The sequence below is a fragment of the Haplochromis burtoni genome, unplaced genomic scaffold (genome assembly GCF_018398535.1).
Source record: "Haplochromis burtoni strain Fernald_Lab_line unplaced genomic scaffold, NCSU_Asbu1 Contig_285, whole genome shotgun sequence".
Lineage (NCBI taxonomy): Eukaryota > Metazoa > Chordata > Actinopteri > Cichliformes > Cichlidae > Haplochromis > Haplochromis burtoni.
Window position 1 is genome coordinate 746,264 of NW_024582646.1, and position 19,170 is coordinate 765,433.

The 19,170-nt window shown below is 41.1% G+C and overlaps 2 protein-coding genes across 2 annotated transcripts in view; both read left to right on the forward strand.

Annotated features, from left to right (window-relative positions):
- LOC102302895 (e2f-associated phosphoprotein) overlaps window positions 1–3,440 on the forward strand; it is an 11,627-nt gene extending 8,187 nt beyond the window's left edge. Inside the window, exons 3-6 of the mRNA XM_005940986.2 lie at window positions 954–1,088; window positions 1,707–1,821; window positions 1,941–2,069; window positions 2,668–3,440. Coding sequence (XP_005941048.1) covers window positions 954–1,088; window positions 1,707–1,821; window positions 1,941–2,069; window positions 2,668–2,956 — 668 coding nt within the window. The 3' untranslated portion in view covers window positions 2,957–3,440. The remainder of the gene's footprint in view (window positions 1–953; window positions 1,089–1,706; window positions 1,822–1,940; window positions 2,070–2,667) is intronic.
- A 1,148-nt stretch (window positions 3,441–4,588) lies between these two features.
- sptssa (serine palmitoyltransferase, small subunit A) lies at window positions 4,589–9,063 on the forward strand. Its single transcript, XM_005940987.3, has 2 exons — window positions 4,589–4,852; window positions 7,023–9,063. The coding sequence occupies exons 1-2, from the start codon at window positions 4,750–4,752 to the stop codon at window positions 7,124–7,126; spliced, it is 207 nt and encodes a 68-aa protein (XP_005941049.1). The 5' UTR covers window positions 4,589–4,749; the 3' UTR covers window positions 7,127–9,063.
- The last annotated feature ends 10,107 nt before the right edge of the window (window positions 9,064–19,170 follow it).

A 19,170-nucleotide genomic window follows, 5' to 3' on the forward strand; every position in this document is an offset into this window, starting at 1 on the left:
AACCTGCTTAACTATACCATACTTGCCACTGTCACTATATTATGCTGCTATTCATACTATCATTATATGAATGTTGCTATTCTGTATATATCGTACTTATTATTGTTTGAGTACTTCGGTTGTTTTATTGTACTTTTTATATTTTATATTTATTATTGCATTTTGCACCAAGGGAGTGGCACTCCAATTTCGTTGTACCTTGTACAATGACAATAAAGGCTATTCGTTATAACGGAAAATCTGTCGCTCGCTCTCCCTCTCTGTCTTTCACTCACACAGACACGCACACCACCACCATCAACTTTGCTAAATTGCTAATGAAAAACATTGATCAGGCAGCTGTGATTGAGCAGCAATGTCCATCCAATTATTTTCACGGTTGTTGTGGTCATGATAATTTTGTGAGGCCACATGGGAAAGGCTCAGATGAGCTTGCCAAAGTTCTACAAGTTGTGCCTCCATCGCTTGTGTCGTGTGCCCCGTCTTTTCACTTTCATTTCTGTGTTTGCGCATGCGCAGTGTGAGAGGCTGCAGTGACACCCTCACGACGCGACAGGATTTCAAGCAGGTTTGATTTTCTTACGACCGAGCGATTGATGATCGGGAGCTGGTCGTGAGGTGTTAATCGCTTCTCGTTACCCTACGTATACTACGCGATGCACGAAATACGATGAAGGCGAAACTCGGGCCGATCCCCAAAACAGTCGCACGACTGAAAAATCGGCTCAAAATGAGCCACAAATCGCACAGTGTAAGCCCAGCATTAATTTCTGACTCACTAAATAATGTGCTGCAGCGTGTGTTTAAGCACAAAACAAGTATTATGTTGTGTCACTAGTGGTATAGGAGGAAGCCAAGTTTAATCCCAAGGTTAACTAACTTATCCTGCTGTGTCTGACAGACCGTCTCTGTAAATACAGTTTGTGCTTAGCATTGTGTTTGTTCTCTGGTAGAGACCTCAAAACGACCAGGAGGAGGAGGAGGAGCAGAAGGGGAAGGAAGTGCTGTTGGTGGTCCTGGACTTTCTAACCCACAGATGTATGATGAGGTTTATTTTGACTCTGACTCAGAGGAGGACGGCACACCGAGTAAGAGAACTGGTTTTCCTGCTCTGGTTACTAACAGTCATTAAGATGTCATTGTCTTACTTCTCGCTATCACCTTTTCTATCCCTTTGAAGAAGTTAGGCTCCATAAATGCTAAAGAGGTAAGTATTATTTCTCAGTTGCAGTGAATAGATAGAAAATAAACTGTAGGAAACTGAACAGAAGAAAAAAGGAGAGAAATAACAATTTAACATAAACCAGTGACACACTCCAGGGCCTGATCAACCCTGGCAGGGCCTCCTTGGATGAGGGTGTCTAGTGATAATGGCCGAAACACCTGATGAATCCAAGGTCCACTACTGATGATGTGTCCCAAATTTAAAATGATAATCTAGATCGATCTCTAATCCCTAAACCTAACCAAGGAAGGAAAATGGCAGATTAGCCTGGGTAAAAGACCGAAAGTTGAGGCACACAACGATGCGTGCTGCTGGCAAAGTTTCTAGGCTGCCTTTTCCTCATAACAGCCATCCCTCGAGAGTCTCTTCATGTAAAGCAATGCATTATCAGGGACTGTAACATCCAGTCCTTTTAACTGAATCATGATGACAGAATACATGTACAACCTGCCACTAACAGTATTTAAAATTTCTTCTGTAGGCAGCTCAACAAGCCAGAGGCAGAGACAGCGGACCATTCCGACCAATGACGAGCTGCTGTACGACCCCGACGAGGACGACAGAGACCAGGCCTGGGTTGACGCCAGGAGGAGAGAGTAACACAAATTCTCTTACAATTTCTAAAACACATGCCACCAGATGTTTTTGCTTCTTTTATTTATTTATTTTTAATTTCCCTCCAGAGACTCATTCCACCTCTTACCTTCCTGTGTAGGTACAGCAGAAGAAAACGACCTGCTGCAGCTTTTCACTCAAAGCTTCGCCACCCTCAAGCTTTGCCTCACAGCGACGCTGTGCTTAACTGTCCCGCCTGCATGACGACGCTCTGCCTGGACTGTCAGAGGTGAGGCTCCACAGCAGGTTTCAAAACAGTGCAGATCCCTATCTTTACCTAGCAGCAGATTAAGGTGTCAGCCTAATGTTAACTGAGATCAGAGAGCTGCTCGCCTCTACAGAAGTTTGACATCCACAAAATCTGACTGATGATGGAGTAGTGTTACATATACCATCTCTGATAGTGGCCAAGTTTCTTTTTTACTACACTAAAACGTGCTTCATGTCCTACACAGTGGAGTTTCAGTCCAGCAGAGGGAAAATTGCTAGAACTTAATAATACTGACATTTTAGGAAAAGTCTTTGAAAAGCGTTTGTATTAATCCTTGTTTATGCACAGCGTGCCAAAGTATCACATGCAATATATTTTAGGAGAGCTGAGGTCACTTGTTGTGATTGAGAACAACATCATGTTGTATTCAGTATGCTCACCGTGTGCCCCAAAGCACGGCAGTGTGCACTGAAAATAATCTTGCATCAGTTCGCACACACTGCTGTTTGTTTTTTTTAAAGAAAGATTTGAAGTGATTGTAAGAGAAACGTTCATTAGTTTGTAGAGATTTTGTCATTTTAAAATGTAACGACACATCACTCTTGTGTCCGTTCAGGCACGAGAAGTACCGCACGCAGTATCGAGCAATGTTTGTGATGAACTGCACAGTCAAGAGAGAGGAGGTGCTGCGTTACAAAAACCAGCAGGAGAAGAACCGGAGGAACAGGAAGAGGAGGAGGGGACAGCAGACAGAGACGCCTGCGGATGAGAGTCCAGCAGCGATGGGGATGGATGCTGATGAGGTGTACCACCCGGTGCAGTGCTCTGAGTGCTCCACTGAGGTGGCCGTGTTCGATAAAGATGAGGTTTACCACTTCTTCAACATCCTGGCCAGCCACTGCTGACAAGGACTGAACGAGGTCTGAGCTGGACTTTGTCTCTTAACTTCACACCTCGTGGCTCAGATCTTTGTCTTTATATCCAAAATGCTCACCAAAGCAAAGCTAAAGGGGAGTGAACACTGGACGTGTGCTCATCACTTTAAGTTAACGCTGTTATTGTTCTGTATTTGCAGGATGTGTAAATGTCCATCTTCTTTTTTCTTTTTCTTTTTTTTTTTGCAAATAAGATCATGGTGCCAGTGATAACCTGTCAGTGTTGTGTTTCCAGCAGTTACAACAGTTTTGACAGCTTTTTTTGCTTCAGCGTCACGGCTGAGATGGCAAGTCAGTCTGTGATCAGTCGCCTGATCATGTTTGTCATACACATTTTGAACACATTGTTCAACAGGTAACAAAAATGAAATCCTTTTCAGGATTAGAAAAAATGTACCACCTCATGTCTGTAAAACTTTAAGTGCTGTGCCTGAACACAACCTTTTGCCGTTGACTCCGGTGTTCTTGTGTCTTGTCTTACTGCGTGTGTAATTTGGAGAGCAAAAATGTTGGGAGTAATTTAAATCGGTCACACAAATCTGATTTATTAAGGTACAGATCAGCAAAATGCAGCTCTCCTCTGGATGAATCATACACTTCACCTCCTCCCACTTGATTACACAAATTCCTCATCAATTTCTGACAGGACAGTTTGGCCCTATATTAAAACATATTGATTTTCCTTTAGCTTCCCCTCATTAATCTGAATTACAATGCTGTTTATATTAACAAGAGCATCATCAAACCTGTGCTTTGTTTTATTAGATTTTTTGTTATTTTATTAGCAGAATACTTCGACACTCATAGTGTCTGCTTGTTTTCAACCAATTTGCACCGCTATAGTTTGAATGCTGGTCATTATTGTGCATTGTTAGTAGAGCAGCCACAGAACTTTCTACGACTATCAGTGTATTTTTGCAATTTTGCCATCATCCTAATTTGGCCTGTGTAATTGGCCATAAATAATATAGACTAAATCACACTGACACTGAAAAACTTCTAAAAGTTTTACATTTGCTGCTGTTTTTATTTTTTAAAATGCAAAAAATACAGTTTTCTGAAACTTTTGAAAGGCTACATCATTTTCCTTGACAAATAATCTCATCTGAGATGGGTAATTTTCAGCATATGCATGCTTATGGCTTCGGTAAGTAAATGTTCTGATGTCCATCAGAATTGTAGGAATAGAGACAGTGCTTTGTCTGCCTCACATGTACACAGTTGGTATAGTTTCCTGACATTTAATTGGTAGTTAACTGATTTCATAAATATCTGTACTTCTTAAGGAAATGTGTTTCAAACTGGGGAGTATAGCATTTTGTTGGGGAATCTATTCAGCCATGGAATGATCCACATTTAGTGTTTTAGTGAGTGTTTGGGCCAGTAGAGTGCTTTGGTTTGGGGGGTGACTCAAAATCTGTTTTAAAGAACCAAGATATTTGATGCTTAATGGAAAGAAAATACACTAAGATCGGCACCCGGTTAAGGCAAAGCAAGATAAACAAGCAAATAAAAATAGAGCTGCTGTTCTGAAACACATCTTTGATGTGGTGTTGAAAGTTACTTTTGACTCTTATTTTGAAATTAGGAAGGTGGAACACCCTGGTCTGCGTCACAATCATACGGTTGAACGCGGAGTTGTGATTTGCCGGAAACCAGCGCCTCGCGATTAAACCTTACGTGAGCACAAAACACCTCACCACGAAACATAAAGAGGATAAGAGCCGCGAGGAAAGAACAAAGTTGATTTTAAAAGTTGGACCATGGCACTTGGAGAGTGTTGGAAGCAGTTATCCTGGTTTTACTACCAGTATCTTCTGGTGACAGCCTTGTACATGCTGGAGCCCTGGGAGAGGACGGTGTTCAGTATCCTTTTTCCGTGTTGAAGTGGCTTCTGAAGGGATGTACTACCGAGCTAATTTGCTACCTTTAGCCGAACGCTAGCCTGACTGGCCTAGATCTTTCACTGATAGCGCTAACTTTGGGTAAAAGTAAACATAGCTTCAGTTGTTTGTATAAACCATTTACAGCATTTTAACACATGAGCGGTGATTTATGGCAAATGCGGCATATAGACCGAGTCGGCCCTTGTTATCGTTGAAAGCTAAAGAGTTCACAGCTTAGTCAATTCTGAATTGAACACTCATCCGCCACATTGTAGAGGCGGCTCTAAATGTTATTCTACAAGTTATGTGTTTTAATCTGTAATTGATTTGTGTATAAACGGATGAAAACTGGAGCGATGTGTGCGTAAACCGCTTCCTAGTTCATAACCTAGTTGACATAAAGAAACGTGTTTGTAATGACAGAGTTGAGTAAAGCGTCAAATTCCTTTCATTGATACATTAAAGAATGTTTCACACTTTGTTGTAGTGCTGTGTACTTTGCCTTTCAAGTCCAGCGTGTGTGCGGTTAGTTTACTCTTTGGGCGGCATCAAAGCTAAGCTAGCTTCAGCTACTTTAAGAGAGTCGGTCAGGTGATTGTCGCGTGAAGTACATACACGTTACGTATGACCTTTGTTTGCGTTTTTTAAAAGCATAAAATTAAAACAATGTTAACTGAGCGAAGTTAATAATTAGAGTGTACCCCTTGTTGATGGTTTTATAACTGTACTTTGATCTGTGGCAGTGCAGGAAGTCATCAGTATCACGTCCTGTGCATGATGGCGTCACTGTCGGGGTGTATCTCGTCTCCCTCCGAGGGTCAGGTGTGTGACTGTGTCTTCCTGATCGTTATCGGCCTGCATCTCATCAAATAACTTAACGCAGTCGCTCAGGGATCACACTGGTTATTTTATTGTTGATCTACAGGAAGCAGATTATAGCTATGATGAACTTAACTTCCAGTGGCTGATGAGACTTTTGTAGGTTTTGTAAGTATTTAAGGGTTTGGGTTTTTTCCTGTCTCTTTTCCTATCGGGAATGGCAAGTGAATAAGCGTTAGAAAATGTCAGTGACTGACAAAACTTCTTGGTTGACAAATCTGTTAGGAAATATCTGGTCACTTGATGGAGGTCACAGCTCTCTACAGAGCTGTACACCTTCTAAGGTTATTTTCATTGCAAAACATCCTGTCACAAGTTTAAAATCTGTTTAGTACAACATTTACAGCTAAATGGAGCAAAAATAAACACTGAAGTTCCTCCACCTAAAGTTTCCTGGTACTGTAAATGATCTTTTTGAGTCATAAGTTAAAAATGTATATTCATCATGTAAGATGATAAAAAGCAGCAGTTTCTGTCCTTGAAGAACCAGGAGCTTTCAGATGTGTGTGTGATGCGGTTGCTAATTTTTTCTTGTAAGCACAGTAATTTTGTCAGGCAAGACAACAGTGTCACGTATGCCCACTGGAAGATGCTGCCTGTGGAAAGCAGCAAGTATAAGAGCTGCAGAGCCTTCTGCAACTTGCCTTTTTGTGTAGTGGTGATCTTATATGATAGCTATCAGCAAGGACATTCAACAATGAAAATGTCTATTGGACCATGCTTTGAGCAAAATGATGGCAACAGTCTGCTTTCCTGTTTACATTAGCAAGCGTGTAAACATGCTTTACGCTCAATAGTGTGATTTTGAGAGCATTATTGTGGCTATCTCTGTACATAGTTTTAAAGTTATTTCAAATATTTTTTCCTCCCTGCTTTCTGGAATGTAAATCCTGCCGAACGAGTTTGAAATTCTTTCCAGTTGCTAGAAGATTTATCACTAAAGTTTGACTTGCCTTACTGAAATTATGAGACTTTGCGTCTACACTTTAGCCACAGCTGTTATATAAGCCAGTTAACATTTTGCAGGGCTTGTATTGATATCTTTTCTATTCACAAACCAGGAAAAGAGGTCACTGACTGTTTGGTGGCCAAACATTTGCATGCAGGTGTAACTGGCTGCCAGCCTGTATCCATTAGCAGGCAGTGTTTGTTGGATGTAAATCACATTACCAGCTACTGATTGTTGAAGGCGCATCAGTTAGTTTGTTTGTGGTTCCCTGCAGTAAAACTTGAATGTCTTCAGAAATTCCTCCTTAACGTCTCTTCTTCAGACTCCCTGCTGATCTCTGTGGCTGGTATGGCCATATACACCGGCTATGTGTTCATGCCACAGCACATCATGGCCATCTTGCACTACTTTGAAGTCATCCAGTGATCCAGGGATCCGGATCGTCGTGTATGTCTGTGGCTTCCTGTCATTCCATCTGCCTACTCCCCATTCACCTGTCTTTCTGCTGTCCTCTGGGGTTCTGCAGCAGAAATTTTCTCCTTTCCAAGACTGATCCAGTATCAACAGTCAAGTATCTGGCTGGGAGGGTCATGCCAGATACTTTGTTGGACACTGTAGGCAAAGAAACAGTCCTCACGACTGTTTCTTTGCTACTGACGTTCAGATTGTGAGCAGTGCTGGGCTTGGAGGCAAAGCCTTGAAAAGGGGTGTGCTTGGTGTTGATTCACATTAGGTTGTTCTTTGTGCTGTGCTTTTTTTCTTCTTCTTTTTTTCCCCCTCTCTCTTCTGGATCAATTATGCCTTAATGTGTGTACGTTAAGAGGACTATTTTGTTAATTTCATTGATACACTAAAACAGTTGTTGTCTTAGTTACATTCAGAGATGGGACACACTGGACGATGAACAGAATACATAGAATAAAAAATACACCATTTTTTGAGCAGGACTGGATCCGGAGGGCACCTGATTCTCAATCCAGGCTGTCAAGTTGTTGCTCTTAGGAACTGAAACTCTTTTCCACCGTAACTATTTCCCATCACTTTTATGCTATGGTTTGTACATACGGGCACTGTAACTGTTGATCGTGTGCATCATCAGGCGGTTCAGTCAAAAGGTTAATCCTTTTACAATATAAAGGTCAAAGGCATGACTTAAACTGCTGAGTAACTTTCAGTGACTTCCTCTCAAATCAAATGCACTTGCAGTGAGTTAAATGAGTGGTTTATTCTCCACGTTGGAGGCGCACATCTGTAAAAAATGCTTTTGTTTCTACTTCCACCACTACAATAAGGACCTTCATCCTTATCCCATTAGTCCAAGCTGGGTCAGAATGTGAGTGTGATGAAGCAGTCTGGGCATTTTAGAGAATCTTGGTCTAAAACACCCGCCCATTTTAAAGGATTTGTTGCCCACCTGAAGGTCTTGAGTGGACATGAGTTGACTCAATTTGCCGTCTTCCAAATTTGGTTAGTCCCCATAAATTATTTCAGTATTCTTCAGTGGTCTCTTCTCCCTTCCACACACTTTGTCATTTTTTAAGTGGCACTGTAATCACTTAAAATTCCAGGGATCAAATAAATAGTCATGACAGTGTGAACTTGCTGCAACAAAGCTGGGTTTGACACATCCTCCTTTTTTTTAACTTTACACTCCAGCCCTTATTGCTGTAAGCCAAATTAACACGGTCTGATTTTGGGCACAGCAGTTCTGCCTGCACTAAGTACTACTGCAGAATACACCTCCAAACTACTGAATGAAGTTTCATTGTCATGAGAATGGTGCAAGTATTAATTTGTTGATGCAGAAAATGTAGAGATGTTGTTAAGCTTGATTTTAATCTGCTGCCAAGTCTAATTTAGACCAATCGAACTGCAGCGACTAGAGCACACCAAGAACAACTATACAGTCAATATTAGTAAATTCACTTTGATCTACTGAGAAACTACAGCGATTTCTTCCCTTTATGAGGCTGTGAGACGGTAACGTGTGGTTTTATGTGCTTGTACATATGCATTGCTCTGAAAAGCCAGCATTGTCCCCTTTTATGCTTGAGAGTGCTCAATTATCCAAAGTTAATGTTACTGTGGTCGTCATTAAGAGTTTCTTCAGCACAGAAATGTTAGCGAAAATACATTTTAATGTGAAAATATTTTATGTGTATTTGTACTGCCAATGTTACTCCTGTAAGAATTACGATCCCCTTGCAAAATGATGTATTTTTCTCAATTATGTATATATAACCTTAAATACATATTTGTAAAGTTTTATAGTCAAATATATTAGTAAATGGAATTAATCATTTGTTTTTGTGAGCTATTTCTTCTTCTACATGACTGAACTCATTAAAGGGACGTTAAACTAACGTTGTTCCACTTGGTCTCAATCCTTCCTGTGCACTTGTCAGTGTAGGCCACTAGATGGCAGGGTTTCTATGGTTTTTCTTTTTCTCTTGCTCCTGCAATCCAAACAAGAATGAACGCAGGTGCGTTGTTATCAGTGAATGTAACTTATTGTAAACAGTCCATTCAAGACTTTCGTCAATAAAAAAAGACAGCCTTAAAGTGGATCTTGTGGATTTCATCATCAAAGTTTTGTAAACATGTTTATGAGTATTTACATAAACTGAAGGTCTTGATGCATGCTCAATCATCCCCAACCTTATAAACCGTGCATTTGCACATTAATTATTAATTAATTAATTATCAAGGAACTGACTTCATAGCCCATTATTCATACAATTCACATAGTACCTTAGTTTCAGGCATTGCACAAAGGTACTGTTTATAAGATTGGGGAAACCTGCAGTCAGCTGAGACTGAAGTGACAAAACGTTTCTCCTACTGAAAGCGCTAAATCCAGATGAACAGAATCAACCTTCTGGGGGTTACATAAACTGAAGTACAAATTTCAGGTAAGATTACTGCACCTGAGTATTATTATTATTCTTTGTTTAAAAGTTTTTTACTATGATTTTTTTTTGATGACCATTGGCCTGATTGTTAATGAGTCAACTGCCCCATGGGCTATAGAGTTACTTTTTAAAGTAAATTTGTAATATAAAATACTAAATAATTTAGGGTTCATTTAAAAGACCCCCCCAAAAAAGAAAGAACTTATAAAAGCTGAAATTTTGCTTCTTTTTTGGTCTTGAATTACAGCAAATCTGAAGTTTCACCATTTTTGACAAATTTTGACAAATACTAATCACTACTATGAGGTTTTGTCTGATAAATTATGATTTCCGTTGTGTAAAGTTGATTAAAATAGACATTAAAACAGGCTACTTTGTAACTGGTAACCAACCAACATATTCAACTAAAGGTTTTAAGTGGGTGTGCACAAGCTAACAGATGACTATATCCATTGTCTCCAGTGTATGTTTGGGACATACTTGTGTTTAAAAGTCTCTGCATGCATGTGTAGCAGTTAAAGAACAACCCTGTCCACAGTTATTACATTTTTAGCCATCATAGTAAAAAAATAATTGACTGACAGAGATGTAATGTAGCGAATACCTGTGAGGAAGACTAAAAGACTCCAGGTCTCTTTTATCCCCACTGCATCTCGTCTCCTCAATGCAAATAACTGTCCTTGGACTTTCTATCACTATTATTGTCATTATTATTTTAAAGTATTGTTCTGTTTACTTTTATCCTGCTGCTAAATTAATTTCCCCTTGTGGGACAATAAAGAAATTGAATTGAATTGAACAAATTAATGAGCTTTCCATCTTTCCAGCTCCCAGCCTGCTGTTGGTTTTTTACCAATACATTGTTCACCTTCACCTTTGTCATTCCCATCTCTTTGTTTAGCTACTGGAGGATGTCCATCATCTGACTGCTTCATTTAGCTCGCTTGGCTTGCTGATTTTCTCTTTATTTCAATTCAAGTCAAGTCAGCTGGCTTTATCGTCATTTTAACCATCTGCAGTGGTACAGTACAAAGTGAAAGGAAACAGTGTTGATCCAAGACCATGGTGCTACATAGACAATCAACACAGGACTACACAAAGTGCAACATTCCAAATAAAACTGCAAGTAACAGTACAACACCAGACAGAACAGAACGATACAGACACAAGGTTATTTAACTCAAACCCAAGCTTGTTGCGTAGTGCAAGGATGCCAAACTCATTTTACATGGCAGGCCATATACAGCTCACTTTGATCTTATGTGGGCCGGACCTGTGAAACCTGTCGGTGTAAAGAAACTTAACTACACGTTTAATCACTAAGATTTCCTAATATAAGACAAAGAAGCACAATTTCAACAGTACGTCTGTTTTTCTACATCATAAAGAAATACTGCTGTAGTAAATGAAATAAATCTGTCGGCACAACTGGGCTTAAATTGTAAGAAGTAAATGTGTAAAATAACAAAAATCTATCATTTTGATAACTTTGGTGTATTGTGAATGGCCATGGTGGAGGTTGAGCTGTAAAACTTGCAAGAATAGTTTCAAAATGTATGTTGAGACACATGTGTGCGCTTTGCGGAAATTATGGTACAACATGTTGTGTCTTGGAACACACTTAATATTAATGTTGTCTACAGTCAAGACAGTTTAATTCATGCTTTCCACGACACATTTAACATCCATGTCAATATACTGTTAATATGCACCACTCTGGACTTCTGCTGTGACATGGGGACTTCATGTACAGTCACACCTACAACCACCACAACTATGCATGTGCTGTTGCTTAATGTAAACCCGTCAGCATACATCAGCTAGCATTTTATGGCTATACCAGCTTTTCTGTAAGAAAAGCCAAAAGGACAGAAATTCTGGTTTGTTTGTTTGTACATATTATAGCTACAGACACAAAAAGTGAAAACTTTTTTTCTGCTTTTCTACCATTGTCTCCTATTCATAGAAGGTACCATCTGTTGCCCCCTTCCTGAATGGCAGCCAATTTCTAATAGAAAGTATAGGAGCTCTGCTAATCCACAGAAATTCCTATCAGTCAGTCGCAACTGGAGAAGCCTTGTGGATAAAGGTTGTGAAACTCCTTCAGTCACTCCTTTGTGGATTAAACTGCATATTTTCTGCATATATCTGAATCTAATCCTGTCAGACAGTACAATGTTGTAGGATTTGTTATGAGGCATCATAATGTAATGGCTTGCAGTAGACTGTCAGGCGTTATTTTAGCCTTGCCCTGTAACCATGAACTTGTATAAACCTCAGTAAAAAAAAGAAAAAGCCTGTCATGTCCCATGACATTCTAACCTCAGTTTCAGAAGCCTCCAGGAAAAACAGATGAATTAGAGTGGATTTTTGTGGTCTTGAAAATCATCACAAATTGATATCTCCTGATTATCAGCCATCAGCAGCTTCAGTCGAAATCTCCTCTGTGTCGCTGCCAGGCTTCAAAAACACTCTCAAATTACAACATGTACGCACTGTGCCAAGGAATCATTCCTTCCTTTGCTCTCTGGCTGCAGATCAGAAAGGAAACAGAGGTCTAGTTACTGGTTAACTCAGACGATGAAGCTATTCTCACGTACGCACAAGAGGGTGCTCACTGGAGTTTGAACCGCCGTTATATGAAACACAAAAACAATCTGATTTGCCCACAAATATACCTTTATTGTCTCTTATATGTCATCAGATGTTAACTTTTAAAGGCTACACCTACTTTAATTTGCTTTGTGTTTTAGTGCTCTTAATAGATGTTCATTTTTATGCTAAATAATGAACAAGAAGCAACTCAGTGCTTTTTTCCCCCCACACGTGCAAACCTAAACAAAGCTTGACTGTGTTGTACGCCCTTTTTGAGCCCTGAATGGTCAAATCTTCCAATTATAAAGAGTATACTTTGCTTAACCAAGAGTAATGGCACTAACCTGATGATGGTGATGGTTGTGGCAGTTTAAACTCTTAGAGTGATTTGTTGTGTTTAGTTGTAGTTGCAAAAGGATTTCCAGTCCTATAGAAGTCTAAGGAAAACCAGCATGTCTCTGTTGACCTCTGTACAAACCTTACTGACTTATAGTCACTGTCAATCATTCTTGGGCCAAAAGGGGCATCATCCATTGGGTAGTGACTTGTGATTGGAAAAGCTGTTAGCCAATGAGCATGCAGTCACACAGTAAGACCTTCTTGTCACATCCAGTTTTTGCAACCAAGATGGCGGAAACACTTCAAAGCAGGACTTCAGAAATAATGTGGTGACATTACAGTATCTCTGTCCGTCTTTTATACTGTCTGTGGTTGTCGGCAACACTTTCTTCTTTGTAGTTTTGTGATTAAATGGCGGTGGTCTAAACAATTTCTTTATATACTGCCATCTTCAGAGGTAGGAACATATTATATTCTACTAGGGGGATTATTCATTTCAAGAAGATCAATTATTAGTTAGTTTTTTTCAATATAAAAACCATTTGAAACATTTCTCTGGCTCTCTTCCATGGTGTGTCTTTTGTCCTGTCTCCAGCCCCTCCCCCCAAATGGCACACGGCAGATGGCTGCCCCTCCCTGAGCTTGATGCTACAAGACTTTTCTTCCTGTTAAGAGGGAGTTTTTTCTTTTCACTGTTGCCAAGTGCTTGCTCATAAGGGGTCATTTGATTGTTGGGATTTTCTCTGTACTATGGTAGGGTCTTTGCCTTACAGTATAAAGCATCCTGAGGCGAGTATTGTTGTCATTTGGTGCAATATAAATAAAACTGAATTTAAGCTAATTTAAGATACCAGCAGGCAAGGCTGATTTATCAGTTTGGATATAGGTTCAAATAAATTTTGCGTAAAACCCAAACTAGGTGCTAAAAGAGCCTTTACATGTTTATTAGACCTAACGGAAGCCCTTTCACAATACAGTTTAAATAATATTAAAATGCATAAAAACATTCGTGTGTTTTGTGGAAACTGTTGGAGAGCAAATAATATATTGTGCTGAATAAAATTTGTAGTTCTTTTTTCAAAGACATTATGTTGGTGATATGTTGATGATGTTAAATTAAAACTTTTACACCCTCTCTACTGACACTATTAGTTGCAGGGCCATCATCCAAGCTGATTACATGTAATGGAAACAAGCTGAACTTACCAAAATGGCATTCCCCTTCAGGTGACCTTTGACCCTCTGCTCTCAAGAGTCACTGTTATTTCTGACTTTTGTGTTTGTCTGAAGAGAGAAAAAAATATTTACACTACAACCAGTTTGCAGCAAACACTGACTCATAGGGGGTGTGGTCATTAATGGGCGTCACTGTGCTGATTAAGGGCAAGCCTTTGGTAGAGCTGGCACAGCTTCTTTAACACCGTCCCTGTTTCATCTGGCAACAGGAAGCTGACTGCTGTGTGGAGAATCACGTATGCAGACATTCCTCAGAAATGGAGCTCCGGGGAGCGAGCAGCGACAGCGAGGCACGACGTGACACGTCTGCACCCTCTGATTCCTTATTAAGTACTTGGTTATCAGATACACGGGTTATTTTCTTCAACCTTGAATCCACCCTGCAGGGTCACTGAGTGTCTGCTGTAGAGCGCTGCCGACACAAGATAGTGATACTGAAAGACTTTTAATGCTATTGATATTTATAGTCAGCTAATAATATTTAAAACAAATAAAAATGTTTGAAATAGAAGCAACTAAAATAACTCAAAAGGGCAATCTAGTCCAATTGTTTTTAGTATTGCCAGCAGTCTGTTTTATTTAGAAAGTATTTCAACTTTTGTATAACACTTTCTTTACTAGCAGCCCATTACAAAAACATATGTTTGTTATCATTTCTTTCACTGAATCAGCACGAAAAGTCCCAATAATACAGTTTTAAAGGCATAAAATAGTATTTTTGTACTATGAGGTACAATAAGGTGATTCCCAAAGAGTTATTAGCTGAAATCTTATCTATAGCTCAGCATGGTGTGCCATGTGTCCTTAAAAAAACAGAGGATAAGTGAAAGACTGTGGCAGCCCTTAAAACTATGAACAGTATCTTCAAGTCATGTCACTAAGAAATTAGAAAAAAATCCAGCACAGACCTGACACAGAAATGGACAGATTCATCATTTTTCCTTGAGTTGATCCATCTACTGTTTACTGAAGCCAAGCGAGACATACAACAGTGAGAGTCTAAAGCCATCTGTAAAGCACGGTGGAGGCTCTGTCATTGCATGGGGCTGCAATTCAGCCAGTGGTATTTGAGATCAAAACTGATGAAACTATGAACACAGAAGTGCTAAATGAATGTGTATGTGATTGGGCAAGTGCTTTGAGTGGTCAATTTAGTATAAAGATGCTCCATAAAAAACAGTCAGTTTGCAATTTAGTGTCAGATTTTGATTTATCAAGCAATAACATCTGTATTTGCTACTGTATTTGTTGCTGTCACTTATGTCTTTTTTCAACATGAAAAAAGCAACAAATACAGTTGCCAATGCATCTATCTGGATAAAAGCAAATACACAGTGCAACACTATCAGTAGTGTTGGGCAAGTTACTTTGAAAAAGTAATTAATTATAGTTACTAGTTACTTCTTCAAAAAAGTAACTGAGTTAGTAACTGAGTTACAAGATTCTAAAAGTAATTAATTGAAAAGTAACTATTGTGTTACTTTGCGACCCAATGAGGTCAACCTCATGTGTCTGAATTTACAGTCATGTTTTCATTTTGACGTACTGTATTAACACAATTGATCTAAAATCAGACAAAAAACATAAAATCTGAGTAGAAAAAGTTACATTTTTTACTGTAACAACCACAAACATTATTAATGAATCATATTTCATAACTTTAAATGCAAATATAAGTTGTCAATTTTAAAATCCTATGTTGCAAGTTATTTGCAGCCATTTACCTTTTACCCTTTTTTAATAACCATTTCAAACTAGGTAACAATCAGATGTTCTGCATTCAATAAGATGCCACACAAATTATGTCACTCCTATAACTTCCCCCTCTTCCTAAACAACCAAATGTCATGTTGCCATATCATTTTTTGATTGGTCGACACGGTGCATTTTTCCACCAACACGAAAGGGCGGGGTTTTGGGGGTTTTTTGCTCATAAGCAGAGAGTGCTCGCTGCGCTGTCCTTAGACAGTAAACGTGACAAAACTATTCAGGAAAAAACACGCATGTATATTGTTTATCATGACTCTGGTTTCACGTGGCCTATCAACACAATTTAAAAACGGGTATATGTCACCTTGTTGCTTTGTCATCTTTAAGTGGTCATGTGATTGGCTTACCATGACTACTATATTCTTCCTCAGCCAAACAGCAGCGCTCATGTCATTGTTTTGCCCCCCCCCCCAGCTCCAGGTGTTGTGCCAAAAAGTGATCACCTACCAGAAAGTGATTGCCGTCCGCGGGGGCGCGCGCAGCTGCTTAGCAGATACTGCACATGGAGCGGACATTCCCGGACTCTCTCATCATTGCTCTTGGGGACTTTAACAAAGCCAATCTGAGCCATGAGCTTCCCAAATACAAGCAGTATATTAAATGCCCAGAATGCAAATCTACAGTACTGGACAAAATGACTAGTTTCACCTCATTTCTTTATTTTTTGCTAGGAAAATGGAAGAAGTCAAAGATGGAAATACAGCAGCATATGAGCAAAAATAGAGTTGTTACAGTTCTAATGAGCTTGAATGTTAATTTTTGGTATCGCCACCTGTACTCTTCAATAAAGCAATATTTCTTTTAGGCAAGCTTTCTTGTAATTTCCTTAGGTAGTTTCAAGAATAGTTCTCCAGATTTTTTTTAAGGACTATCCAAAGTTCTTCTTTGGGTGCTGGCTGCCTTTTGTTTCTTGCTCTTTCAACCCCATGCTACTTTAATAAGGTTTGGGCTCTGGGGAGGCCAATCCATGACTGACAGTCAGTGATGGGAATAACGGCGTTACTTTTTTCAGTAGCGGCAAGTAATCTAACTAATTACTATTTCTATCGTTACAACGCTGTTACCGTTACTAACAAGAAAATGTGGTGCGTTTACGTTACTATTTTTCAACAAACAGTGTTGAAGCTGTCTTCAGCTTATCCCTTCTTATATCAGTTGCATGGAAGTAGCTGTAAGTAATCTGGGTGCTACAGCTTTAATCAGAATCAGAATCAGAAAGGGTTTTATTGCCAAATGTTGAGCAGGTTTACAACATTAGGAAATTGCTGCGGTGCTTCAGTGCAAACATACTGTCATAAATTACGCTTAAATAGACATAAAAAATAAGAATAAGAATTAAAAGTGCTACGTAGAAAGATATATACATGAGTGCAGGTGGTGATCAGTGCCAAACATGGAATGATGCAGTGAACACAGCGTAGGGTCATGTGTTAGTGGTGGGAACAGTCATACGGTTATTGTTCATGTGTCCAACAGCAGAGGGGAAGAAACTGTTCTTATGGCGAGAGGTTCTGGTGCGAATGGACCGGAGCCTCCTGCCTGAGGGGAGCAGGTCAAACAGACTGTGTCCAGGGTGAGAAGGGTCAGCTGAGATCCGAGCTGCACGCCGCAGTGTCCTGGAGGTGTACAGGTCCTGCAGAGATGGGAGTCTGCAGCCAATCACCTTCTCAGCAGAGCGCACAACACGCTGCAGTCTCTGTTTGTCCCTGATAGTGGCTCCAGCGTACCACACGGTGATGGAGGAGGTGAGGATGGACTCGATGATTGCGTGTAGAATTGCATCATCGTCCGTGTTGGCAGGTTGAATTTCTTCAGCTGCCTCAGGAAGTACATCCTCTGCTGGGCTTTCTTGATGACGGAGGTGATGGTGGGCTCCCACTTCAGGTCCTGGGTGATGGTGGTACCCAGGAAGCGGAATGAGTCCACAGAGGTGATGGGGGTGTCAGTCAGGCATCATGGGGGCACGGCAGTGTGCTTGTTGTGGCTGCACCAGGACACCAGACGTTCAACCTCCCTCCTGTAGGCAGACTCATCCCCGTCCGAGATGAGTCCGATAACGGTGGTGTCATCTGCAAACTTGATTAGCTTGACAGACTGGTGGGTGGAGGTGCAGCAGTTGGTGTACAGGGAGAAGAGCAGAGGAGAAAGAACACAGCCCTGAGGGGAGCCGGTGCTGATGGTCCGGGAGTCCGAGACATTCTTTCCCAGCCTCACATGCTGCTTCCTGTCCGTCAGGAAGTCAGTGATCCACCGGCAGATGGGATCAGGCACATTCATCTGGGAAAGCTTGCCTCGGAGATGGTCTGGAAGGATGGTGTTGAAGGCAGAGCTGAAGTCCACAAACAGGATCCTGGCGTAGGTTCCTGGGGAGTCCAGATGCTGCAGGATGAAGTGTAGGGCCATGTTGATGGCGTCATCTACAGACCTGTTGGCTCTGTATGCAAACTGCAGGGGGTCCAGGAGGGGGGCCGTGAGGGTCTTGAGATAGGAGAGAACCAGGCGCTCAAATGACTTCATGACCACAGATGTCAGAGCCACGGGTCTGTAGTCATTTAGTCCAGTGATCCTAGGTTTCTTGGGGACAGGGATTATGGTAGAGGACTTGAAGCAGGCAGGCACATGACATGCCTGCAGTGAGGAGTTGAAAATGCCAGAAAACACTGGGGCCAGCTCGTTTGCACAGTGTCTGAGGGTGGCAGGAGACACGCCGTCTGGGCCGGGAGCTTTCCGAGCATTCAGACTCTTAAACTGCTTCCTCACATCTGCTTCATGAATATGAAGAGTTGTGGTGGGAGGAGGTGGTGTGAAATCCTCTTTTGTGTGGGGTGAGGAGGGGGGTGTTGTAGGTGAACAGTTTTGAAGGTGGTGATGGCTCTATGGAGGGGGGAGAGGTGGGGGAATGAGTGTCCAAAGTGCCTCTATTGTTGGGGCCGTTGGAGGTGTGAAGGCTGCCTGATGGCTCGTCAAAACGGCAGTAGAAGTCGTTGAGGGTGTTGGCCAAGAGCAAGTCGTCAGTGGAGTGGGGGGTTTTAGGCTTGTAGTTGGTGATATTCCTAAAACCTTTCCACACAGAGGCCGAGTCATTCTCTGAGATCTGCTGCTGCATCTTCTCAGAGTGCTGATGTTTAGCAATGTCCACTTCTTTAGTGAACCTGTACTTGGCCTCTCTGTAGCAGTCCCTGTCTCCGCTTCTGAACGCCTTTCTCTTTTCCAGCCACAGCTTTTTGAGTTTAGGAGTAAACCAGGGTTTGTCATTGTTATAACTCACCCTGGTGCGTGATGGCACAATGCTGTCCTCACAGAAGTGGATATAGGAGGTGACAGTGTCCGTAAACTCGTCCAAGCTGTTAGAAGCAGCCTTCATTGTGTCCCAGTCTGTAGACTCCAAACACGTGCGAAGCTCCTCCACAGCCTCGTTGCTCCACAGTTTTTTGGTCCTCACGACAGGTTTGGAGAGCTTCAGCCTCTGTCTGTACGCGGGGATTAGGTGGATCATGACGTGGTCAGAAAGTCCGAGTGAAGCGCGGGGCACCGCGCGATAGGCCCCGCTGATCGTGCTGTAACAGTGGTCTAATGTCCTCTCCTCTCTGGTCGGGCATTTAATTACTGGCGACGATG

Coding starts and splice junctions, on each gene's coding strand:
- sptssa (XM_005940987.3), top strand. CDS start 4,750: ATGGCACTTGGAGAGTGTTGGAAGCAGTTATCCTGGTTTTACTACCAG. Junction 4,853..7,022: donor CTGGGAGAGGACGGTGTTCA/GTATCCTTTTTC, acceptor TCTCTTCTTCAG/ACTCCCTGCTGATCTCTGTG.